General features: G+C 43.5%; 1 protein-coding gene across 2 annotated transcripts in view; it reads right to left on the bottom strand.

Annotated features, from left to right (window-relative positions):
• Positions 1-6945: 6945 nt before the first annotated feature.
• The window catches only part of BARX2 (BARX homeobox 2), a 52446-nt gene continuing 36864 nt past the window's right edge, over positions 6946-22527 (bottom strand). For both annotated transcript variants that reach the window (XM_050715037.1, XM_035555762.2), the window contains 3 exons: positions 12545-12842; positions 9519-9603; positions 6946-8263 (listed from right to left, as the gene is read on the bottom strand). In XM_050715037.1, the coding sequence (XP_050570994.1) occupies positions 8012-8263; positions 9519-9603; positions 12545-12842 (635 nt within the window). In that variant the 3' untranslated portion in view covers positions 6946-8011. The remainder of the gene's footprint in view (positions 8264-9518; positions 9604-12544; positions 12843-22527) is intronic.

Raw genomic sequence — 22527 nt, 5'->3', positions numbered from 1 at the left:
CACTTGGCTACCTCAGGCTCTCCATGAATTCCTGCTCGAACAGATGGGCTTCGTCCTGTGTCCAAAAGGTCAACAAATCTGGCCTAATTCAGGCCAGGCTGGGAGCCAGGGAACAGAGCATTCCTCAGGGAGGGGATAACAGGGGCTGTGCCACCAGCTGTGAAGAGTTTTTATGAAAAGGAGAGCAAAACGCTGGGCTTTTGCTTGTGCCCAGGTGGCCACATGGCACAAAGGGCCAGAGCTCAGGAAGGGAAATAATGAACCTCAGAGCCCGTGTTCAGTGGGGACAATGCTTGGCTGACACTTCACGAGTGAATTATTCCATCTCTCCTGGCAGGAGCTGAGAGCAAACGTCAACCCGGCCTCTGCTCTTTGACATCTTCATATTACCGCTCCTGATGGGTGACTTTTCACTGCACAAATGGATCTAATTATTACCTCAGGGGTAAATATTCACTAAGGCACACAGAATAAGGCAGGTAACTCCCAGTCTGGGCTTCTAATCCCATTATCAGACACCTCCTCAGCATCATTATCCTCAATAACACAAAATGAAGCACAGGGGAAAAAATACCATTGTATTTCCAGTAATGAGAAGCACGAACAAGAGAGGAAATAATTTCTCTGAGTCATGCTCCCCACCCAAATAATAGAAATATCTCCGTGTGGAGAAGCAAATGACGTTATGGATTAGCTGCGTTTAATTTTCAGCATGAAGAAGTTCCTACGTGTAAATGCCAGCATGGAAAGCCAGCCCTCCCTCCTTGGGGGGCCAGGGCTCCTGCTCTTTGCCCCGAGGTTTGCAGACAGCTGCAAGGGATTGGTCCCTGCAGGATGGGATGCTCCACCATCCCACATCAATCCAGGGAGGGACACAGCCAGAGCAATCGCTCTGCATGCAGAAAGTGAGTGTGATGGGCAGCTTGCAGTTTGGGGGCAGATTCAGGCTCTGGGCATCCTCAGCGGTGCTGTCCCCATACTGCTGCAGCTCGAAGGAGCTCATGAAGGAGGCTGGGGAGAGGGGCAGGAACCAGAGCTAATCAGGGCTAATCTGAGGTCTGGGTAAATGGGGAAATCCCCATATCTCCTGGCAGAACCTTGGGTGCCCAGAGCACTGAGGCTTGTACGTGCGCATATACACACACACTAGGGACAGGGATGGGTGATGGAGGAAAAGTTAATCTGTTTTCACTGAGCTGCTGCCATAAACTCCCAGAAGAACAGCCGTGGGCAAGAAACCCCCAGCCTGGGACCTGTTTGTATATTTACCTCTTTAATCCACCACTTTCAGCTTGTTTGTTTCTCATTTAGGTACAAGACGTCCAGGAGAGTCAGTATCTCCAGAGGCACCAGGAAACCTCCACAGAGAGCAGCTGAGCAACCTGGCTTCAAAAATCACCTTCTCTCTGAACACAAGCTTGCTAAACAGCACTCGAGAGCCAGAGAAATCTGCAGGATTTGTCTGTATCCAGCAGTCTCAAGGAAGGAGCCCTGCTGTTTTCATGACAGTTTACGCCGCTCTTTTCTGACTTCCACAAAGACTACTACCACATCATCATAATTACCAGGTGGTACGGCTGGAGCAATCACCCAAGCCTCCTAGCTGTGACAGGAAAGGATGCTGCTGACAATTTATGGGCTTGCTTCTTGCATAAATACCAGGATGTGACTGACTGAACTGCATATTAAAGGAGCTCTCAGCACTGCTTTAACTTAATTCAGTTGCTGCAAGAGCCTCTCCAACAGCTTGCAGCGGTGTGGGATCTCTCATGTGTAGGTCTACCCTAAGGAAACCCCACCAGCTCACTGCAGGCTGTAAGAATCTGCACAGTATCAGAACCAGGTACCACAGCTCTGATACAACCAAAGGTTTTGTTCTGGCTACAGTAAGAGCTGGGCTCTGACAATAACAAGGATCCTCAGTGTCCAGGAACCTTTAACATTTCCCACCTGACAAGGATGCTAGCTGCTGGTTGGGAAAGATGTCAATGGCCCACAGCTGGGAAGTGCAAAAGGCCCAAACCATTTTCCTTTTGTTTTATCTACAAGGGTTTGGTTACTTTGGTTTTCAGCAAACATTGCAAGCATTTGCCCAAAGGGTACTGTTGCTTCCTCTACTTTTGACAGTGCTCTGGCATGCTCAGCAGGCTTCTTTCCCAGGAAATTTTGTCTTGTGAAATTTCTTTTTGAAAAATGTGTTTCCCACTAATTTCTGAGGAACCAAACCTCCCAGATGCATGAAGGAAAGTAGGTGGCCCAGGACTGGGATGACTGCAGGAGCCTCTCTTAGTGAGTAACTATGACTCTCAGTTGTTTGACAAAACAAGTGCTTCAGTGTTTCCAGCAGGTAAGGGACATGTCAGAACAGCCTGGAGGGGTTAACTCTCTCCATTGGCAGCAGCCAGGTAGCACACATCTCCCTGTTGGCACCTATGGATCCCAGCAGCGATAAGAAGTTTCCTTCCTGTTACTGCCGTGCTAAGGCAGAGTTATTGCATTGCATTGGAAAAGTATGTTCAAGGAGATTAACAATATGGGAGGGGACTAGAATGGTGGGAAAGCCTAGAAATCATGGGGTATCTGGTTATGAGAGAAAAAAATCTATTTCTGCTAGGGAAAAAATATCTTTAGATTTTCATAGGGTTCACATCCCAGCACTGAAAATCATATTCAAGAACTCCAAGATTTCAAAGTCTAAAGCTAGCATCTAGCTATGGATTCCCAGAGCAGAGGAAGCAACAGGTTTTGTTTGTTTGTTTTTGTCTTTTAACCAAAATCGCTAAATTAAGCAATTTGAGTTGCAACTATGTTTACAATGTAAAGCAGGAAAAGTTACTGTGTTCCAAAGATTTATGCCCCCCAAACACCTATTCCTAAATTTATGGTAAAATCTGATAAATCCTAACTTGTGGTATGACACTGTGAGAAGAAAGAACAAGTTTCTTACAGGATGTTCACACCCAACACCTCAGATTCCAGGAGGTCTAGACTTCAAACCCATGCCTTTTTCAAGATGTAGATTTGTACCCAAGTCTTGTATTGTAGCTTAAATCCAATCCAATTGTCCTTTACTCAGCCATGTCTTGTTCTTTACTCAATACGTTTTAACCATATAGCATAAGAGGAAATTTGCAGAAAAACTATCATTCTTGCATATATAGTTAAACCCCAGAAAAATCTGTCTTTTGACATAAAGCCAGAGCTTTATGTCAAAATTTTTTTAAAGTTCACTTTTCAACAAAATTACTGTTCTGCCGACTTTTTATTTTTCACATAGTTTGATGCAGTTAATGTTTTCAGCTTTATTTTTTCTTTCATATCCTTGTCCTCTCTTTGTTCACTCCTTCCTTTCTTACATCCCTTTTCCATTTTGCTTCTGAAGAAAGTGATGGAAAGTGGAACTGAAAATCCACCCAAACACCAATTCCTTTGTATTGGCCTGGAGCTAAACTATTTTTTTAAAAAACAGACGACAGCCCATTCATCCTTGCTGGGACCTCAGGGAACTTACCATTTTGTAGGATGAGCTCAGTGCTTTGCAAATTATCTAAACAGTGGGTACAATAAAAGGTGGGTCCCAGCCAGAACTCCGGATATGAGCACTTTCCATCCCTGTAGGGGAGTTCGGATTTCAACATCAGGGCTTGTTTCCTGCTGTTAGAACTGGAAGCCAAACACCCCTGAACATTTGCAAGGCTCAACCCCAAGGGCACACGTCTCTGATCAGACTCCCCTGATAGGTGACAAACCAGCCTAGGACAGGAGGTCTCAGTACCTGGGAGGCAAACACTCACTGGCCTTCTAAAAGATTAAACTGTCTTCAGGACCAGTGTGAAGACACTGGGAAAGCCCTTTGATGCCACTCTGTTGGTAAAGGTGAAGCATTTTGTGCATACTTGTTGAAAAGTTCCTCATCTCTAAGGTTTCTGGCTCTTTCCAGGACAAAGTGGTATCTCCGAGTATTGCACCTTGCACCAAGGGGACCATCTCAGTGCCAAGGGGTTTGAGGACATCGCTTCTCCAGGGCGTGATCTGAACACTGCTGATAGAGACAGAAAAATTAAATAGGCACCAGTGAATTAGCTGGAGACAAGTGCCCAACCTGCACTTCTGCTGAATCTCTGTCTCCTAGAAACTTGTTGCTAAAGCCTTCAGAGGTGTGCCATGTCAGAACTGGGGAGAACCAACAAAACTGTTTCTAACAGAAAGGGGACTGGGGATGGTGGTGCTGGGGGCACTGGGTATTTGCAGGGCTGTAGTCCTGTCTGGTCTTTGAGGAACAACATGCACTTTTAATTTTCAAAATTTGAAAAGCCCATGCAGCTCTAGACCAATGGTTCAGGAGTAACCACAGATTGGTACAAAACTCACAAACATGCCAAGCTTTTGGCTCAGCAAAAACTCCTCAAGATCCAGGAAGAATTCCTCTCCTTGCTAGGCTCAGACAGAGCTCAACACTTCCCCAGTACTGACAACAGATAGAAGAAATAAGAGAAATAAGGAGAAATAAACCCAATGGAGGAGAGTCTCAAAACAGGAAAAGGATCACTTGCCTACCTACAATGACTAGGGTAAGTGTTCAGTGCTACTAGAATTTGTAGATGTTTTTCTCCAGCTGCAGATGCGACACAGAACAAATAAGAACAGAAAGATTTATCCAAGAGATAATTCATTGTTTTTACCACTTATGCCCTGCTGTTTTCCTTCCATCCAGACATATGCATTCAGAACATGCTTTCCATGAACATTCAAGAGGCTACCAGGAAAGCCAGTGAAAGTAGTTTAGTGTAAGCAAGTATGAGACAGCATTTAAAGGCAGCTAATTTTGCACTTAATCACACTGAAAAATAAGACGCTAAGATTGCTACTCATCTAAATGAGGAACAGAATGACCTTCAGTGTCTTATGGACTCATTAAAAACTAGCCCAGACAGCTAGAGTATTGCATTTTTACCCAGATTGACTCATAAGTGATTAGAATGGGATTAGCAAATAAAAAAAGTCACTGGAATGGTTCCCACTGTAAAGTAGGGTTGAGTCAGAAACAATTATTTTCATCTGGGAAGTGGGAAATGACATTTCCCAAAACTTATTTTACTCTGCTGGAAAATGACCAGCTTTGTTTGTGATTTAGAAATTTATCTTCCTCAAAAAGTTTGAGATTTTGTATTTTCATATTTCTCCTTTTCATTGAGTAGCACAGAAACACCACAAGCCTTTTCCTGATTCAGGAGAAGAACATTATTTTTCCTGTTTCTGTATTTCTCCCCAACCCCCATGTAAATCTATCAAAATTCCCCCAAACAGACAAACACGCTGGCTGTCAGATACAAAAATAAAAATCCACTATGCATTTTCCATTTTATGGAACGCATTTTGGATGAAAGAAAGGGTACTGACATTTTAAAGTTTACAAAATGCTGTGCTTACACTACAGCTCTGAGAAGTTTTAGAAAAATGGACTGGAAGATGTCTCCACTTTGAACCCAGAGGAGTTAAAATATCTTTGATGCATTCCCTGAAGGTCAGGTTGGACCTCTTGTTTGTTTGTTTTAAATGTTTACAGAATGATCTGCACATAAAATTTGATTTAATGACCTCTTTAAGCATCCAAATAAACCTAGTGGACTATTGCAGACTTTATATTATTATTATTTTTATTTTTTATTTTACAAACTAATTGGTGAAACTCAATAGAAAAATTATTTCCAGTAAATTGCTCCCTTTACCCTCACTGAGTAATACCACACTTAAGACTTGTAGGAACATTTTATTTTGAGATAAGTGCTGTTGCTACTATCCAAGAACAATACACGACAATTATATATTTCATAGACCATCTAATCTAATTCCTGTATAAACAGGCTATAGGCCTTTTTTAAATTAAATGCCATTTCAAGTCCAATAGACATGGTTGAACTAAAGCAGTTTGACGAGAGAGAGAGAGAGAGGAAAAAAGTCTTCCACAGATAAGGAATCTGCAACAACATACTGTATCCTAACTCCAGCTAACCAGACAAGTGCCAAAAATCTGTCCTGCCACCTCTCCCTGTGCCTCTCATGAGTATGTTACGGTGCTGTAGAATGACCAATGGTTCAAAGAAATACATTTCCACACATTTTAATGGCAGAGGAAGGACTTCGTATCTCACAGACTGCATTTTTCAACACAACAGGCAAGAGGGAAATCTGTTTTCCCATTTTCCATCTCCATGTAAAATAACTAAATGGCATAAGGTGCCTGAGATTTTCAGTTTCTTACAAAAGAGCATTGCTCAACTCTGGTGATTTTATTATTATTATTATTATTATTATTATTATTATTATTATTATTAGATTTAGGTGCATCAAACCTGTAGGTACACCTAAATCTGTAGATTACAATGTATTTAAGTACTTAGCACAGTGAGTGGAGCAATGCACTTCATTGAAGTCAGCTGGAGTTTTGCCATGTAAGTATTACCTGATGCAGATGCATGTGCCATTGCAGAGCTAATGCTGAGGTGGACTTAAAGTCTTTCAAATATCATTGAGCAAGAAGCTGGGAAAAGAAAAGAAATCCTTTCTCCCCACTGAACACTCCTTGAATAAGTCACTTGAGAACTATGTGTGTGAATTGTTACGCACCCCCTCGTTTATTGGCTGTCCAGATATAAGTGCAGGCGGGGAGGTGACAGAAAAAAAGCTAGAACACCAGCGATCCCACCCTGACACGTTCATCTGCACCCAGGGACAAGGTGGCATCAAAAGCACCCCTCACCTACCTTCACAAGGTGCTACAAGGAGTTTGCACAGTGCTTCCTGCATTGTGGTGTTACGGAAAGTTTGATGACTCCCATTTTCTCCAGTTTGTTAGAATGAAAAACCTAGCCCAGAAGTGTCTGGGCATTCTGAAGAAAAGTAAAAATAAAAATCTAGCATTCTGAAAGAGAAACAACAGCAATGTTTTTATTTATATATTTAATTTTTAATTAAAAAATAAAGGTTATCTTAATACATCTCTTGCAGCCTTTGGGCAAAATGCACCCTTAACAAGACTTTATGAAACATGATGCACATCTGTTCTTGGCACACATCTTAAACACGAACTTTCTGCAACAACTTCTTAAATCCATTCTTCTCCCCAAACCCTGGAAACATTTAAATGCTCTTTAAAAACCTTACAAAAATTAGAAGTGGGCCCAAAGCAAAAATCCTAGATCCAAGCATCCCAAACCTTTTGGAGCAGACTCAAATCCAAATCCTCATCTCATTCGAAGTTTTATCCTGGATCACTGCAAATTCACAGACACGGCACCCAAATAACCAAGAGATATGAAATCTGAACGCTGACCCGGGTATCAATCTCTCTTCAGAAGCTTTGATCTTTATATGGGGCCAAAGCAAACCCATGGGTCTGAACTCTTTCCTAAAAATGTTGAAGTTGGGCCCATCCCTAACAGAAACAAGTGCTGGTTACATGATGAAATGGTGCTACCACAGCTCCCATTTCTTAGCTGTCCCTGGTCTGAGACCAGACCAAGTCCTCTGTCCATTTGCACTACTAAAAGGCAAGGATAAAGCCAAGCGAACACACTGAACCCTCCAACAGTCATATCACTACACATTTGCCTCCCGCAGCAGGAAAGGAGCCCTGGCCTTCTCTTTTATTTGCCAGGAGCTGTCTCAGGTTTCTAGATGCAGTTTTCTCTGGAAATACGTCCAGCTTCTCTGGAACTCCGTCACTATCTGTGGGAAGGCGTACACACGCCACCAGAGAGACAGGTCATCACCACTCACACAGGATGTCTTTGTTCCACTGTGGCCCATGATGGCTGATTCCCAAAGGCACAAAGTGACAAATCTTTCGACTTATACACAAGGTCTACATATATATATATTTATATATATATGTACACACACACAATTACATACATATTTAAATATATATATATATACACACATATATATATATTTGGTTTTGGTTTTTCTTTTCTCTTTTTATCCCCCCTTTCCCTTCGTTCTTTCCCTTTTAACTTAATGGCGTAGCCTCCTCTGAGGAGGGTGCTGGTATATGTTCTGGAGACTTCTCTGTCTCTGAAGAGCCTTCTGGCTTCTCCTCTGTCACTTTAGGTTCCTCAGGGGCTTGAGATCCCTCCAGCTCCTGACTCTGAGCCTGGCTGTTCATTTTCTCTTCCGCTTCAATTTCCTCTGAGGTGGGAATGGAGTTTTTCTTTGGACGGCCTTTGGGCTTCGTTGGAGCTTCCTGCCCGCCTTTCAACACCTGGAGCAAAGAGATTAACAGTCAGCATCAGTCTGAACGTCACTGCTGTGAGACTGCCTTCAGAGGGTAGGATGAAATTCAGTTTTGACTTTAGAGTGGATCCATGGTTTGATCACCATTGCAGCTTCATAGAAATTTCTTGCATTCATGGAGTGAGTTCACTCATTACCTCAACTAAAACTAAATGCAAACAATACCAGTAAGGACACCTAGAACTCTGGAGCTGTCTAAGTCAGTTCCTACAGCAGGCCCAAAAGCAATCTAAGCACAGAGTCCTCAAGATTACATACAGAAAGATATTATGCAGAATTCACTTCCTTTTTTCGAGTGTTTGCTTTAATCAGAGCCCAAGTAAGAACAGTCATACTTTAGCCAGAATTTCCTCTGGCTGCCTATTCTCTTGCCAGTTCCACTTTGGCTTCTGAAATAGTCTTTATTATTAATATTATTATTATTTTTGTAACTCCTGCATTAAAAGACATGACACCTATGTGTTACACATGACATCCTGTGTAAAGGCAGGGAGTCATTAGAATAGGTCTGCTCTTATGTTTAATTCCCTTCCCCTTCACAAGCTGCAGCCTGAAGACACTTTCAGCCAAGGATCTGGATCCAAGCTATTCCCAAATTTGTTTCAAGTGGCAGTAACTTCTGCAGCTCTCACATACACTCAAAAATTCAGTTCTGATGCAGTGCAGAACTGCATCTCCTCTACTGGGTGGGAATACATAAACATCTCCACTGGAGAATGCACAGCATCAGTTCCCAGCAGGATTTATGGATAGCTCTCCTTTCTAGAAGCATTTTAATTGGAAAATTAAAGCTGGAAGTACAAGAGGTGAAAGGAAGGTATGAAAAGCAAGAATCAGTTATATTAGTGCTTAAAACTGCATTGACTCCCACTGAGCAATATCATCTTTTTGGTCTACATGGATAACCGATCCCACAAGTGTTAAGATCACAAGAATGCCAAAAATGCAGAGGTAGATACTTTGGTTCTTTTCTCTGCTGTTTTATTTTCTTTCATCTCTTGTCTTCATATTCTTCTTACTGCCTGTTGTACAACTAGCCCACCACATATGCTGTAGTGTGAGGTTTTTTGTGTTTTTTTTAAGTGTATTTCTAAAAAAATTCAGAAAGAAGAAAATAAAATTTGGTATAAATAGAGACAAATCACTGACACTATACTCAGCTTCAGAACCCATTCTTTTAAATGCAGTTTAAGGACTATGGAAAATGGTAATGAACCACTTACCATTTTCTTCCATTTCATCCTGCGGTTCTGGTACCACGTCTTCACCTGGAGCTGAGTCAGCCCCAATGACTGGGCTAAATCGAGCCTGGAAAACAAGACAGACATTGAAATGACTTGACAGAGGACGAGAAGAGCCCAGATGCCAGGGGCAGCCAATCCAACACTAAGTGCATGTAACAGGAGGACTGCCAGAAAAGACTGCTATTTGTTCCTCCAATCTGTTGTTTGAGAAAAAGTCAGACAAAAGTGGTAAACCACTTTTGGATGAAAAGATAGCTGGCTCTTACAGAAGAAGCAAGAATATTTAGGTGTTTGCAGCACTGATTTGAGAAATGAACTCTCTCATTCGTTCTCTTTTCTCCTTCTCATGGAGGAATGAGCAAGCCTACAAATATCAGAGGTTTTTCTGCCCTTTTTAAAGCACAGGACTGTGGTATTCCAACTGCTGACACTCCACATTTGTGCATGAAGCTACTGGTACACAGCATCCCTGAAAAACAGGTCTATGGTGTCTGAAGCAAACACGTAAGAAGAAAGACACTCAGCATCAGGCTGCCTTTGAAAGCGTTGCTCCTTATATCATATTTCATCTTCACTACCTACATAATGGGGATAATGATACTTTTTCATTTCTCATGGAGTAGTAGTACATCTAAATCTATTAATTTCTTATGCATTCTGCTACTATAGGCAATTTAGGCTTATAAATGAATTTATTATTTGCGTGTTTAGCTTAAGGGTATATGTGGCAGACAGCCCATAATCCTGAATCATTCTCTGCAAATCTCCAACCTGTGCAAGTTCATCTGAAACCATTCATTAAAACCCAGGATATGAAGCAAATACAGCTCAGAGTAACCCTTTATCCTTCCCCACAGGTGATAGTAGCATGCATCTGGCAGTGTTGTAATGGCGTTGCACAACGGATGGAGTTGGAAATCCTCAGCAATGCTGGGCAAGTGCCCCAGCGTCACGCAAGTCCCGCAGGTGGGGACAGCTCAAACAGAGTCACATTCCAAGGTGTTCTGGATTATGTGAGCTTTTTGGCAAATATTTCCCCACCTTTGCATGGAGAAACACACTGGTGGTTCAAGGCCAAGTTTTTCATACTACGACTTTTATTTCAGCTGGGTTCCTGAGGCAGACAGACACACTTTTGTATTTACAAACACCTCTGTACCCCACACCAGCTCTGTGCTCACACACATACTCCTAGCTTCATTCTTTTTCCCACTTTAGATTCCCTACAGGTTTGGTTTGCCTGCTGCCTATGCCACTACAGAAAGTCTGCAAGATATCCCATTGACTTAAAAATGCCACCACTGTTGTGTGAGTAGCAGAATCTAGCAGAGGCATTATCCCCTCATAGCGCACTCCTTTACTACCAATAAACCAGGTGCTCCAGTTGCCATCCAAGCAGTACAATGTTGCACCCAGGCCAAAAGCTGCAGGACTCAACACAGAGCACAACCCATTGCTTCACCATCACGTTTCCAGCCATGAGTTCACAGAGAAACACTGCTTGACTAACTCTTGCCACAGTGCACATCTTATCACACTTTGATTACCTGCAACCAGTTACCACCTCTTGCCACACACATTATTGTAACCAGCATTGCCTAGAAACCCAAGGAAACAAACCAAGAGGGGGAAGCGGTACAGGGACAGGAATTGCTCATCAGCCTCGAGCACATACAAAGCCAAGGAACAGTCATACTATTAATTTAATTTACCAGCCCTGAGTGCTTCAGCAATGGTGTCAACAATCTGCTTATGTGAAGCTGTGAGGAGTCAATACAGGAGCATTAGGAACTCTGAAACTGTACAAGACAGTTCAGTCTTGCCCATGAAATTTGGTCTAGCTGTGATCCTTGGCTTTGTGACAGGCAGTACAAGTAGAGAATGCTGACTTCAAAACCAATTTAAATATTGGAATTCTGCCATCTGTGGAGCTCAAGGTCTGGTCAACCTTTCAAACCCTCTCTAGGTTTACAAACTTAATAGGAATTGGACAAAATCTTTTTCCTGTAATTTAAGTTTGCTGAGTAGCGTCCAAGGTCTTTAAAATAGATAGAACCTTTCCTTATTTTAGTTCATCCATTTGGTACCAAGCACTCCCTAAGAACTCGAGACAGAAGCAAGGCAGCCTTCAAATGTATGCATCCCTGGCTCTATTTCCCTGATGGACAGGCCACTAGCTCCTCATCGAATTGCTAACCAGGTTTGCTAGATGAAAGCTAGTTCAGCAGCCAGCTGAAGCCACAGCCAATCTCCCAGCCTCCACAGAGACACAGCCATACACCACTGGATCCCAGGAGGAAATCAGGCTGCATTTTTTTCCAAGGGTCTAGCAAGAACAGGAAAGGGAGAGCTTTTGCTCTGTTTCTTGTGCATCTCTGAGTGCCTGCTAGCAAGCACATTTATCAGCATGTGACATTTCCATTGATACAGCCTATCCACGTCACCTTTGATCCCAGGAAAAGTTAGCCTTGAAATTGAATCTGGTCATCTGCCCATGTTCTTGGCCAACAGCAGAGGCATCTCTGTGGAGCTAGAAGGCAGCACACTGCAGCCAGGGAGCATCTGGTATGGGAATGAGAACAGCTGAGCAGGGCTGCAGCAGCCCTTTTGCTCTCCTTCCTTTTCCTAGTTTAGGAAGCAGTATTTTCCTGCTCCTTTCTAAGCAGTATTTATAGCCACTCACAGGCCTTCAGATAGTTTCTACCCTGCCTGGTTGTCCCCATATCGAAAAGGGACAGAAGTGAGCTACAGATGAATACAAGGTGTGATCTGGCTGTCTTTCAGATCAGTCACTGTCAGTGCTGTCCCTGAAAAGGAACCAACACTCAAAGGTGACACTGAGCATTCAGATGCACTGCTGAGATAAAGCAGTGAACCAGAATGTTTCCTAGATGAAGACGAGAGCTTCCTGCACAGCAAAATGACTCTAGGAGGTGGTGCATAGTGGAGAGTCTGATCTGTGGCGGGCAGCTTGTATTTCACTGCCCAGCCCAGCAAACTCCTACCTGTCAGGGGTAGACAGATACTTCTGCTTCTGGAATTTCTTCTCCAAGCCCATTAGCTGGAGCTCTGTGAAGATGGTCCTACTCCGGCGTGGCTTTTTTAACCGAGGTGTGGGCTGCTCTGCCTCCGACTCACTGCTGGCATGGGTCTCGCTGGCTGGGGTCTCCGAACTTGCAGTCCCTGAGGAGGCCTGGGCAGGCAGCACACGGGAGCTGGTGGCAGCTGGCACGAGGTGAGGGACCACAGAGGGCTGCCTGGTGATAACGGAGATGAGAGGATATGCCCTCAGAGAAGGGGACCCTGGAAGGGAAAAAAGAAGAGGTAGATAAGGGTGAGTTGAGTGGCAACGTGGTTAAGAAATAAGAGCATTGGAGAGAACAGGGAGAGGGGAACACTTTCCCTGGCTCTGCCATTCAGCTATTAAATGACCACAACCAAGTCAATTCCTCTCTCTGGACCTGTTTGCTCTTCCAGATTGTGTTTAGCCTTCTTGGGCTGGCAGTCTCTTGCTGTGCATTTCGTTTTCCTTAGCATAGAGTGTCTATTTTCATTGCCTTTTTTTTTCAGGAGCTATTAGGACACACATTGTTGAAGTCAACCATTTAATTACCCCAAGAGACTAACTCAGAGCAAACAAGACAAAATCTGTCCCCACTCATGCAAATCTGCTTCTCTACGGACACTAGGACAGGGTTCATTTGAGATAGTTTCCTAACCTCCCTTTATACCTGACATTAAATCTCAAGTCACAGTTCACCTAGCCCTCTATCAGGTAACTCAAGAAGTCAGGTGGATCACACTTCTATCCTCCGTTGTCCATACTGACCCCACTGACCATACAGGCAGATGAGGCTGAATAGATAAGAGGCAGATTTCCTCACTGACTCTTAACTCTACATTTTATACCAACCAGTGGATACCAGCCCTAGAAGTAAATCAGCAGCTCTGCTCCAATCCTTTCAGACCAGAGCCAGTCTGGGATGACAAATTTAAACACTCCCAGACACTACAGGAAGCTCTGATTCACTTCAGATCGCCTGAATTTATAGCTATAGACAGATTTCTGCTCAGCCTTAGCCCCAGGAAATCAAATATTCCTTTAAATCTCTGGGCAGTGAAATATGGCCACGTATGGGAAATGTGCACTCATTGCAAGATGGCTCTGTATACAACTTTGCAAACAACCTGCACAGTCTTGGGCAAGTCACTTTCTTGCTCGGTACCTCAGTTTACCTCATCTGCAAAAGGGAAACAATCCTTCTTACCTACCTTGCTGGTGGTAAAACATGGATTAAAGCTTAATGTACATAAAGTATTCTGAGATCCTTAAGATAAATGGCACTGTGGAAAGGAACGTATTACACCAACACGCCCGATTGTGAAACTCTTAATATGAATCACCACTAATGAACATAATGATCTATAGGCCTCAATGAGTCTATTTTGGTGAGTAACTCATCACCAGCAGAGGAAAGGTGTTACCAGCCTGGCCTGCTGATGACCTATATTCCTTACCCTCGTCCCCAGCGTGAAGGGTTGTGGGGCCATACATCAGGTATCAGGTAAACAGCCGTGCAGAGGGTACATAAGGAATTCTGAAGCTTGTTGATTGGCACTTCTCCCCACAACCACTTCAGTCACATGGAAAATTCAGCCGCTTACAAAGTGGGCTTGGAAAATTTTTGCCAATACAGTGTAAATCACAGCAGTCTGCATACAAATTAAGCCTTGCTTTTCCCCTCCACATCTTTGCAACACCATAAATCAAAATATTTCCATTAAATTTAAGTTATCCCACCTAAACCACCCAGGAAGTACATGAGAGATGAGATCAGAATTGCTTAGCCAACAACTGCTTGTGTAAAGCGTATCTATATCTTCTTACTGTGGATTTTTTTCCCCCAGCCTGTGTGCAGATCTACTACCACCAAGTGAAATGGCAGAAATTCTGCCTTGATTTACCATCTCAGTGGCAGCTCAAAGAGCATAAATCAGGAGAGAGCTGTCCTTTGCCTTACACTACTAATTCTGCCCTCGCTGATATTTCTGCACCTGCTGACACCAGCCAGCTATGCAGAAGGTACAGCAGATCCTGCTCCCACAGTTTATATCCTCCCAGCCAGTGCCTGCTGGGACAGGCCACTGTGGGACAGGAAAGGCAATGCCAACACACCACTGGAACATTCTTCCTCTGTTTCAGCCAAACTGGCCTGAAAAAGTCAACCTCAACCAGTGCTCAAGCTTACATGCCACGAAGGAGGGCGTCTAGCCTTGTGGCATGCTCTAGGGGGCCAGGGGGCCCTGGTTCAAACCTTCCCACCTGCTGAACGCAGCTCCTGCTCCCCAACAGCTTCATTCCCTGAGCCTTATCTCACAGCCTGAAACACCATTCCTGCCTTTGCACATGGGTGGTTTTCGGCAAAAAATTGATACTTTTACCCTTATGCCCTAGTGTGCTTCCAGCAGGGCTCTCTGCAAACCACAGGACTGCTGAGGAGTAATAAATCACCAGAACCCAGAAACCCCTGCAAGGCTCCAAGTGAGAAAATCCTATAGCGAAACGCATTTTTACACGGGACTCTCTTCAAGCGAGGTCAGCAAAAGGTATTTGGTATCAGAGCAATCAGGGATATTTGTTTTCCTGCGTGCATGGTAGCAGCATGTGGAACTGCTTGGGGTGAGGGAGACTAGCTGTGACGGTCCCAGAGCTTGACATTGGCTTCAGACTAATTTTCTAGTAATTAGGTAAGATCAGGACAACAATCATAAGAAGACCACTTTCCTCCTTCCAGGATCAGCAGTTTCAGTGTGGCTATTTTTGCAGGGTAAAACAGTGGCTGGTTATTAGAGAAGCAGATGACACTGGGGTTGCTCGAGTGTTGAGCACCTGAATGAGGGGATACATTTTCCAAACTGTTCAGCAGCCAGCAACTGAGACCTGGCAAAAGCTCAGCACACACTTATTTTTGGTGCCCACGTCAGGACACTTATTTACTTACACAACTTCTGAAGCTGCTGCTCTACTTCTGGACAAGTAGTGATTTGCAACTGCTGAGTTGCTTCGAGCTCCAGGTGGTGAACAGATTTGTGAGGCTGTTGACACCAAGCGCTTTATTTGTTTATCATTTGTGATCATAAGAGAAGCCTTTGCTTATGGCATGACCCCAACAGATGGGACGGTGCTTTTAGAAGTGATTGTAAATAATAAAAGCATCAGCTGATGTTCAGCTCAGCCATATACATATATAAGACATCTCAGCTTTCTGCCCTTGGCCCGATGAGGGCACAGGATGGCTAGGACAGAGTAAGGACAGCATTTAGCAAAAAAACAGGGGTTCAAGGCTTTCAGTGGGGAAAGCTGGAGGTCAGGAAGAGGGCAATGTTTTAGCAACCACCTGCAGTTAGGAAAAAAAAAAAAAAGCAGAAATAGCTAACCTCTACATTGCTACTAGATCACAAAGAAAAAAGCGTAAGTTCAGCATCCTGTTCTGGATATAGTTACCCCAAAGTTCAAAGACAGCTGAAGTTGAGTTAGTCCACTGTATCTAGGTACACTATTTATACAATTCCCCTTAAACCATCTGTACAGTTCTTACCCTGATAAAGTCTTGGCTTCCAAACACTACAAAATCTGAGGCTAGATCTTAATTTCACATCCCCCAGAGTTCAAAGGTATTTCTAGACTGACATGGTATTGTAAGAATGGAATAATTTCCTAATCTTCAACAAATTAAATGCTGGCAAGCAGCTCTTGTCTGCTCAGCACTGTTGTGACATGCTCTGTCTCCCAAGACAGGAAGGAATGGAGCTGAAGCGCTCTGCTTTTTCATACCTGCCTTACAGAACAGTTTCAGCTGAACGTGTACTTTCCCATATCATTCTTTGAGTACCTTTTCCACTTTTGACCCACTGTCCTTTTGCCCTCAAAAAACAAAAAGAAGTCCAAATATGCCAGAAAATGAGGAATTAGTTTGCTACCCTAGCAGCACAGTGTTTTAACATTCCCCACTGATACAATCAAGAGGCAGCACTGATGAAGTGCTGTGAAAACACCACAGGTTTAGGATTCAGGAGTTCTTAACACTCTTCATAAGAGGACAGTGTCTTGCTACATGGTTTTGTACAGAAAAGTCCTAATTTTATGTATTTGAATATTCTTCATCACCTTGTTCTTAATTTTAGGATAGTTTCATGTTTGCTGTGCTGCTGAATAGTTCCCAAATACTTGGGAAGTTTTAATACAATCCATGCTTCATACCATACACAACTGGGGGAACGGTGGTTACACAACAGTTTTGCTGTAATTATTTTAAGCATTTAACTAGTCTCAATTTTAAGCATCAAGAAAGCTCTTATTTCTGTCCATCTTTATAATGCTAACATCTGGCCACTTGGTTGCTAAAACTAATAAAGAGCTAAAAATAAAAAGGACATTGGATCTGCAGAGTGTTTTCCAAGGATCTGAAAGCATTTTGTTTCGCTATTTAAATGAGCCCATGTTGGCAGCCTCCACACAGTGAAGAACAGACCTGACCCTCGCACAATGCACTGACCACGCAGCCTTGAAATGAATTGGCTTACCCAAGCCATGCAGGTCTAGAAGAACCCTGGACTCCTGTTTCCTAATTACATGCAAGATATTTTTCCTAGAAATGTATCATGATCTGACATATTCACAAGGATCTTTTTCTCACGTGTTTTGCTTTTCAGTACTAGCACCAAGAAGAAGGACAGAGAATGTGTCCCGTTTTCCCCAGAAGGTCGCAGTCAAGAAAGTCAATTTTTACTGGCCAAACCAAGCCAGTATCCCAGGCATCAACCTGCAGTGTATCAGCCTTCAACTTCCACTTACCACACATGTGAAAACAAAGAGTAAAGCAGCAAAGGCTCCAGACTCCCCACCCTGCTCCAAGTCCAGATACATGAACTGAGAACAATTGCTTTTCATCAGCCCAGCCTGCAGCCAGCTCCACTCATCTGCTGGGATGTTTTGATTAAACTTATGACCATGAGATATGATGCAATAGGTGCACCACCATTGAACTGTATCACATTGCAAAAGTTTTAATTAAAAATAAATGCTTCAAACAAATCTTTTTCTCTCCTTTTTCCCCTCCCCCTTCTCGCTGGCTCATTTTCAACTGCAGCAGACAGAGACTAGAGGAAAGAGAAAAGGGAAAGCACTAATTAATTGCACTGTTTGACTGCCGGCAATGGCAGAACAGTTTTCCTCCTAGGCAAACTCAGCTAATTCTGTTTTGGAAGGAAAGGAAGGAAAGATTTATGGATCAGCTCCTCTTGGCAGGTCAGTCCTGCTCGGAGGCAGAATGAAATCTCACTCCGAATGGGCTGCAGTGAAAGGTAAATAAAAAAAGAAAACGAACTTACGACTTAGGAAGGTCTATAAATCTGCTGTGTCCCGAGTGTCAAAACAAAAGGGTACCAAGAAGGAGTTGGGTTCATTTAGGAGAGTTTCATTTTGCCAAAGGAATGAACAGCCTACTGAAAGGAAAAAGCAAGCCCTGAGCAAAGCAAAGAAGGCAAAAAGAAGAAACGTTCAGAATAAGCGGAACCAAACACAGTTTGTTTAGCAGAGAGAGCATTGAATCTACTTTCTCAACCAGATTCCCAAAAACAGATTTTCCAGCCATGCCATTGCCACACATCTTGGCTGGACTTTGCCACCAGCTTCCATGGGAATGGAGCCAAGCCCAGGAGTCAAGTGGTCAAAGACAACAGCCAAACACCTACAGCATGCACTGGGACACAGGATGTCTTCTCAGGTCCCAGTGGGCTCCTTTGCCTTGTGGCTGCTAGAGCCTGTCAGAGGTTGGCTAGGGACATAACACGGCTCTTGCACAAGGGCCATGCTTCTGCTGGCTTCCTCAGCCACCATGTACCGCACACACCTGCAGCACCTCTTGCTCATCAGAAGAACAGCAACGAGCTGTGCATATAATGGGCAAATTCATTCCCCCATAGAAACAAGTAGTTAGGAGAGGGCTGAAGGGAAATAACTGAGTCTGCCAGCCTCTTCACAAATAACCCAATATACAGCCCTTTCCTAGGTGCCCTCCTCATTGGTGTGCTGTCATAAACTAATGCTCAAACCCCCAGTTCAGAAACGACCTGGGTGATGTTCATGCTATGCAGCATGGTGCTGTGCACAGATCTCTCAGCTATCTTTAGAATGGGAAGCAGCACAGCCATGCCAGGGTATGATTGCACCTGAGCTAATTATGGCCTTAAAAGAGGTGGGCTAATTAGGCTGTGAATACTGTGTTGACAGCTTGACAGCTTCCAAGACATGAGTTGGTGTATTTGTATGGTGTGGCCCTTGCAACACATTGACACAGATGGTCTTTCAGACATAACTACCCCTCTTGTGTCCTCTGCTGATGGGCTGGGTGTTCAGTCATAGCCCCAGCATCTTCCTGAAGCTGCTCCCTGCTCAAGTCAACTGAACCTCAAACATGCAAATGCTACTTCTGGACTTGAATGTTTTTAGCATCCCTATCAAACCAAGCTTGTCCAGAGAGATGCTGGTAGACAACCTGCCAGGAATCCTTTGCACCAACCAGTGAAGACTGATTTTCTTCTCATTCTTTCCAGGCTTACTGTAGACATGCCTACAGAGCCAGCCCCTCTTTGAATATTGAAATGGCTGGAAAGCTTGGATGCAATCCTCTGACCGTTAAAAGGGCCATAACTCAGCTCTATAATCAGATCTTTCTGTGGCTATTACATATTAAATAGGAATTCTGGAACTGGGAACACTTGATAATGCTCTTTATCATCATTCTTTTCCAGCATCTCGGCACCTAAGAGCCTGGTTGATTAACAGAGTTAGCACTGCTCTGGGAGGGCAGATTTACATTTGTTCTTGTTGGTTTTGTTTGTTTAAATGATTGTTTTTTGTCATTGTTAGTTTTGTTTTTCTACTAGCTCTTTTTCTTTGGTTGCATGGGGAACCAGTTGTAGCTAAACAGGAGCCAAAGTCTTTGCTATGAGCAGAGGTGAAGGGCACTTCTGGGAGATTTTGAAAGCTTCCATAAATAGTCCCAAAACTCAGCTCAAGTGCACAGAGCCAAAATTACCATGGGAATCATGAGTGTCACAGAGGCTATGGGGAAAAAGAGCAGTCAACCCTGAAATCTAAGTGCAGAGCTTGAGTACAGAGACACTGGTGGTGCTCCAAAAGAGCATTCAGTGAGGTTCCTCAAAACGAAGTCTAACTGCTCCTCATCAGAGGTTGCAGGTACAGCTCACACCATATTCTCTTTCCAAATCAATTCAATAAAACCTATTAGCCTGACAAGGGCCATGAGTCTTGCCAAAATTAAATGCAACTCAGCTACACAGCAAAAAGTTGGCTTGGTAGCTAATGGCTTCTCTCCCATAGGGAGAAATCCAGAGCCAACTGATGTCCATGGCAAAATGCCCATCAGCTTCAGTGGAGCCAGAATTTCACCTGCGTGTGTCCACAGAAGAAAAAAAAAATTAGTGCAGCTAATTTTAGTGAAGCAAAAAAGATCCTTCACAGGGCACTCTGATTAAAGGACAATTCTCTTGGAACCTATACCTTCTGTGATGAGTCAGGCCAAAATTAAGGCTTATCCTCCTGGAGTCTTATTTTGCCTTCCCTAGGCACATTAGATAAAGTCACTTTCCTGTTCGATTAGATTATTACTATTTATTTTTTTTCTGAGGGGGGAAGGGAGGAGGGTTGTGTTTTCACCTAAGTCAGTTACAAACAAAAAACCCTGATGCCTGTAAATATTACCTTCCATAATACTGAATATAATGTATTGTCACTAGAAACTGCTCTTCCACCATGCATCTCTCACTGTGCAACTACCCATCCAGCTACCCAGGGGTGAGCAGAGCTAGACTCAAACTTCAGCCGCCCTTACCTAAGCTGTGGGGCACTTGGTTCTGTAGTTGAGTTTAGCCCAGTTTCAAAGCCACAAGAAAAATTTCCTGAGCATTTGGAGTTGCGAGATACAGGTTTTCTGTTTCAAGCCTGTCACCTTTAGCAATTTATCAACGTAATGTTTCAGTATAACTTTCACATAATAACAGCAATTAATAAGTTTGAATGCATCTGAAGCATGCATGCCGGAGGCCTTCGCACACACACACACACACAAAAACTAACCAGAAAGATAATTAATCCTTACTTAATAATGACATTTGATATTTATATTGTGCTTTTTGACTTCTTTAAGGCACTGTACACACAGTAAGTAATTGGTCTTGAGGAAATGATGAGCCTGAGAACCTCCCTGAATGAGAACTTGCCTCTCTCCTGCTGCCATGGGCAGATGTGTAATACCCTGCCTTGGACAGGGCTGGATGTGGGGCAATTATCTATCTTAAACACAATCCAAAAATTCACCTGCAGCACCAATGCCTCCAGCAATGCCAGATCCTTGAAGGGTGGCACCACAGTTCTTCTGGCTGGGATGGCAGTAACCATAATAACAAGCCAGCTTTGTTTGAGAGCCATACTGGTGAGGGAGGAGATAGGAATGCACATTGAACCAGAGTCAAAAGATCTGGTTGTGCTGCTGTCCTGGGGCTAGTCACTCCATTGTGGTTTCCTGCTATCCTGGGATATCAAGGCTTAGCTGCTGAGTTTCTTCTTAAGTGCAAAAAAGATAGGACAAGCACCACCTGGGCACTACAGGTTGTTCTCCCTGCACCCAGTGGCCTTTCTTCCAGGTTGTCTGTGAAATGGGAGTGTGCCAGGACCTTGTCATATCCTTACTGAAGAAAATTTATATGGAAAAGGATTTATTTATTTAAGAAGTATTTAAAGAATCTCTTTGGCCAGTGCTCAAGAAGTCCTTTGTAGCAAATGTAATAGCACTCTGCCTTAATTAGTGGAGAGTGAATCAGAAAAATATGCACTGCTTTTCTATTCTGAATTATCCCGCCTCACACAAGGGGCAACCTGCCTTTTGGAACAAAGTCCCCCTCGATTCACTTCCATCCTCTTCAGGCAAACTGGGCATGGCTCAGAGGTTCTGCTCTTTGTCTGAGGCTACAAGAAGTGATTCTGTTTGGGATTCTTCATCTTTACCAGATGATCCATTTAAATCCTACCCAGTAGGAAAGGAGGTGCTCCGAACCCAACCCAAAGGAGATCCTCAGATCTCCTTTAGGATGTATGGGCTTGAGGCCGTCACAACTGGAAACAGCTCCAAGTGGCGGGTGGGTTTGGATGTGAACCTCCATTCCAGACCCTTACTGTTTGGACTCTGAGAGAGTTTTAAGACCAGGCCACATTAGTCCCAGGGAAATAAACACAAGCATGTCTCTATAAACCACAGTGTTCAGATGGTGCAGGAAAGTTACTGGGATACAAGCCACCAGCTCTTTTACCATATCTGTATCGAGGGACACTTTGACTCCATTAAGCCAACATCAATTTGAATCCCTTTCTTTTGAACTAAGTCATGTTAAATACTTCAGCCAAGATTTTCCTCCATTATGCAGCATAAGACTCAACTCTAGAGCTCATCACTCGCTGGACCCAGATTTAATAAGCAAAGTAGCCAAAAGATGACAGAATCAAATAGCTAGAAGGAATGAATTTATAGGCAGTCTCTGGTCTCAGGGGTGGAAGAGAAACACAGCACCGAGGCGACCCAACTCTCAGGGTGGCTAAGCTGAAGCCGCAACAAGTTTCTGTCTTTGCTGATGACAGCCAGATGACTAGACACCTCGGGACACCAGGGAGTGACATAGGAGGCCAAATCCAGAACTCGGTACAGGTGGTCTCACCAGGTAAGGAGCAACACTTGGATTTAGGTCTAGAAACAGATCATCAGAGCTGAGAGGGTACAGTTTAGTGGAAGGATAAGTCATGTTATGCTCTTCATACTGTTCCCTAAGTATCTCTTACTGGACACTGTCCAACATACTAGCCAATACGGACTTTGGTCTGACACATTAGGACCATTCTTATGTTCTTACACAT

The sequence above is a fragment of the Cygnus atratus genome, chromosome 22 (assembly GCF_013377495.2).
Source record: "Cygnus atratus isolate AKBS03 ecotype Queensland, Australia chromosome 22, CAtr_DNAZoo_HiC_assembly, whole genome shotgun sequence".
In the NCBI taxonomy this organism is placed as follows: domain Eukaryota; kingdom Metazoa; phylum Chordata; class Aves; order Anseriformes; family Anatidae; genus Cygnus; species Cygnus atratus.
This window is presented reverse-complemented; position numbering and strand designations above follow the sequence as displayed.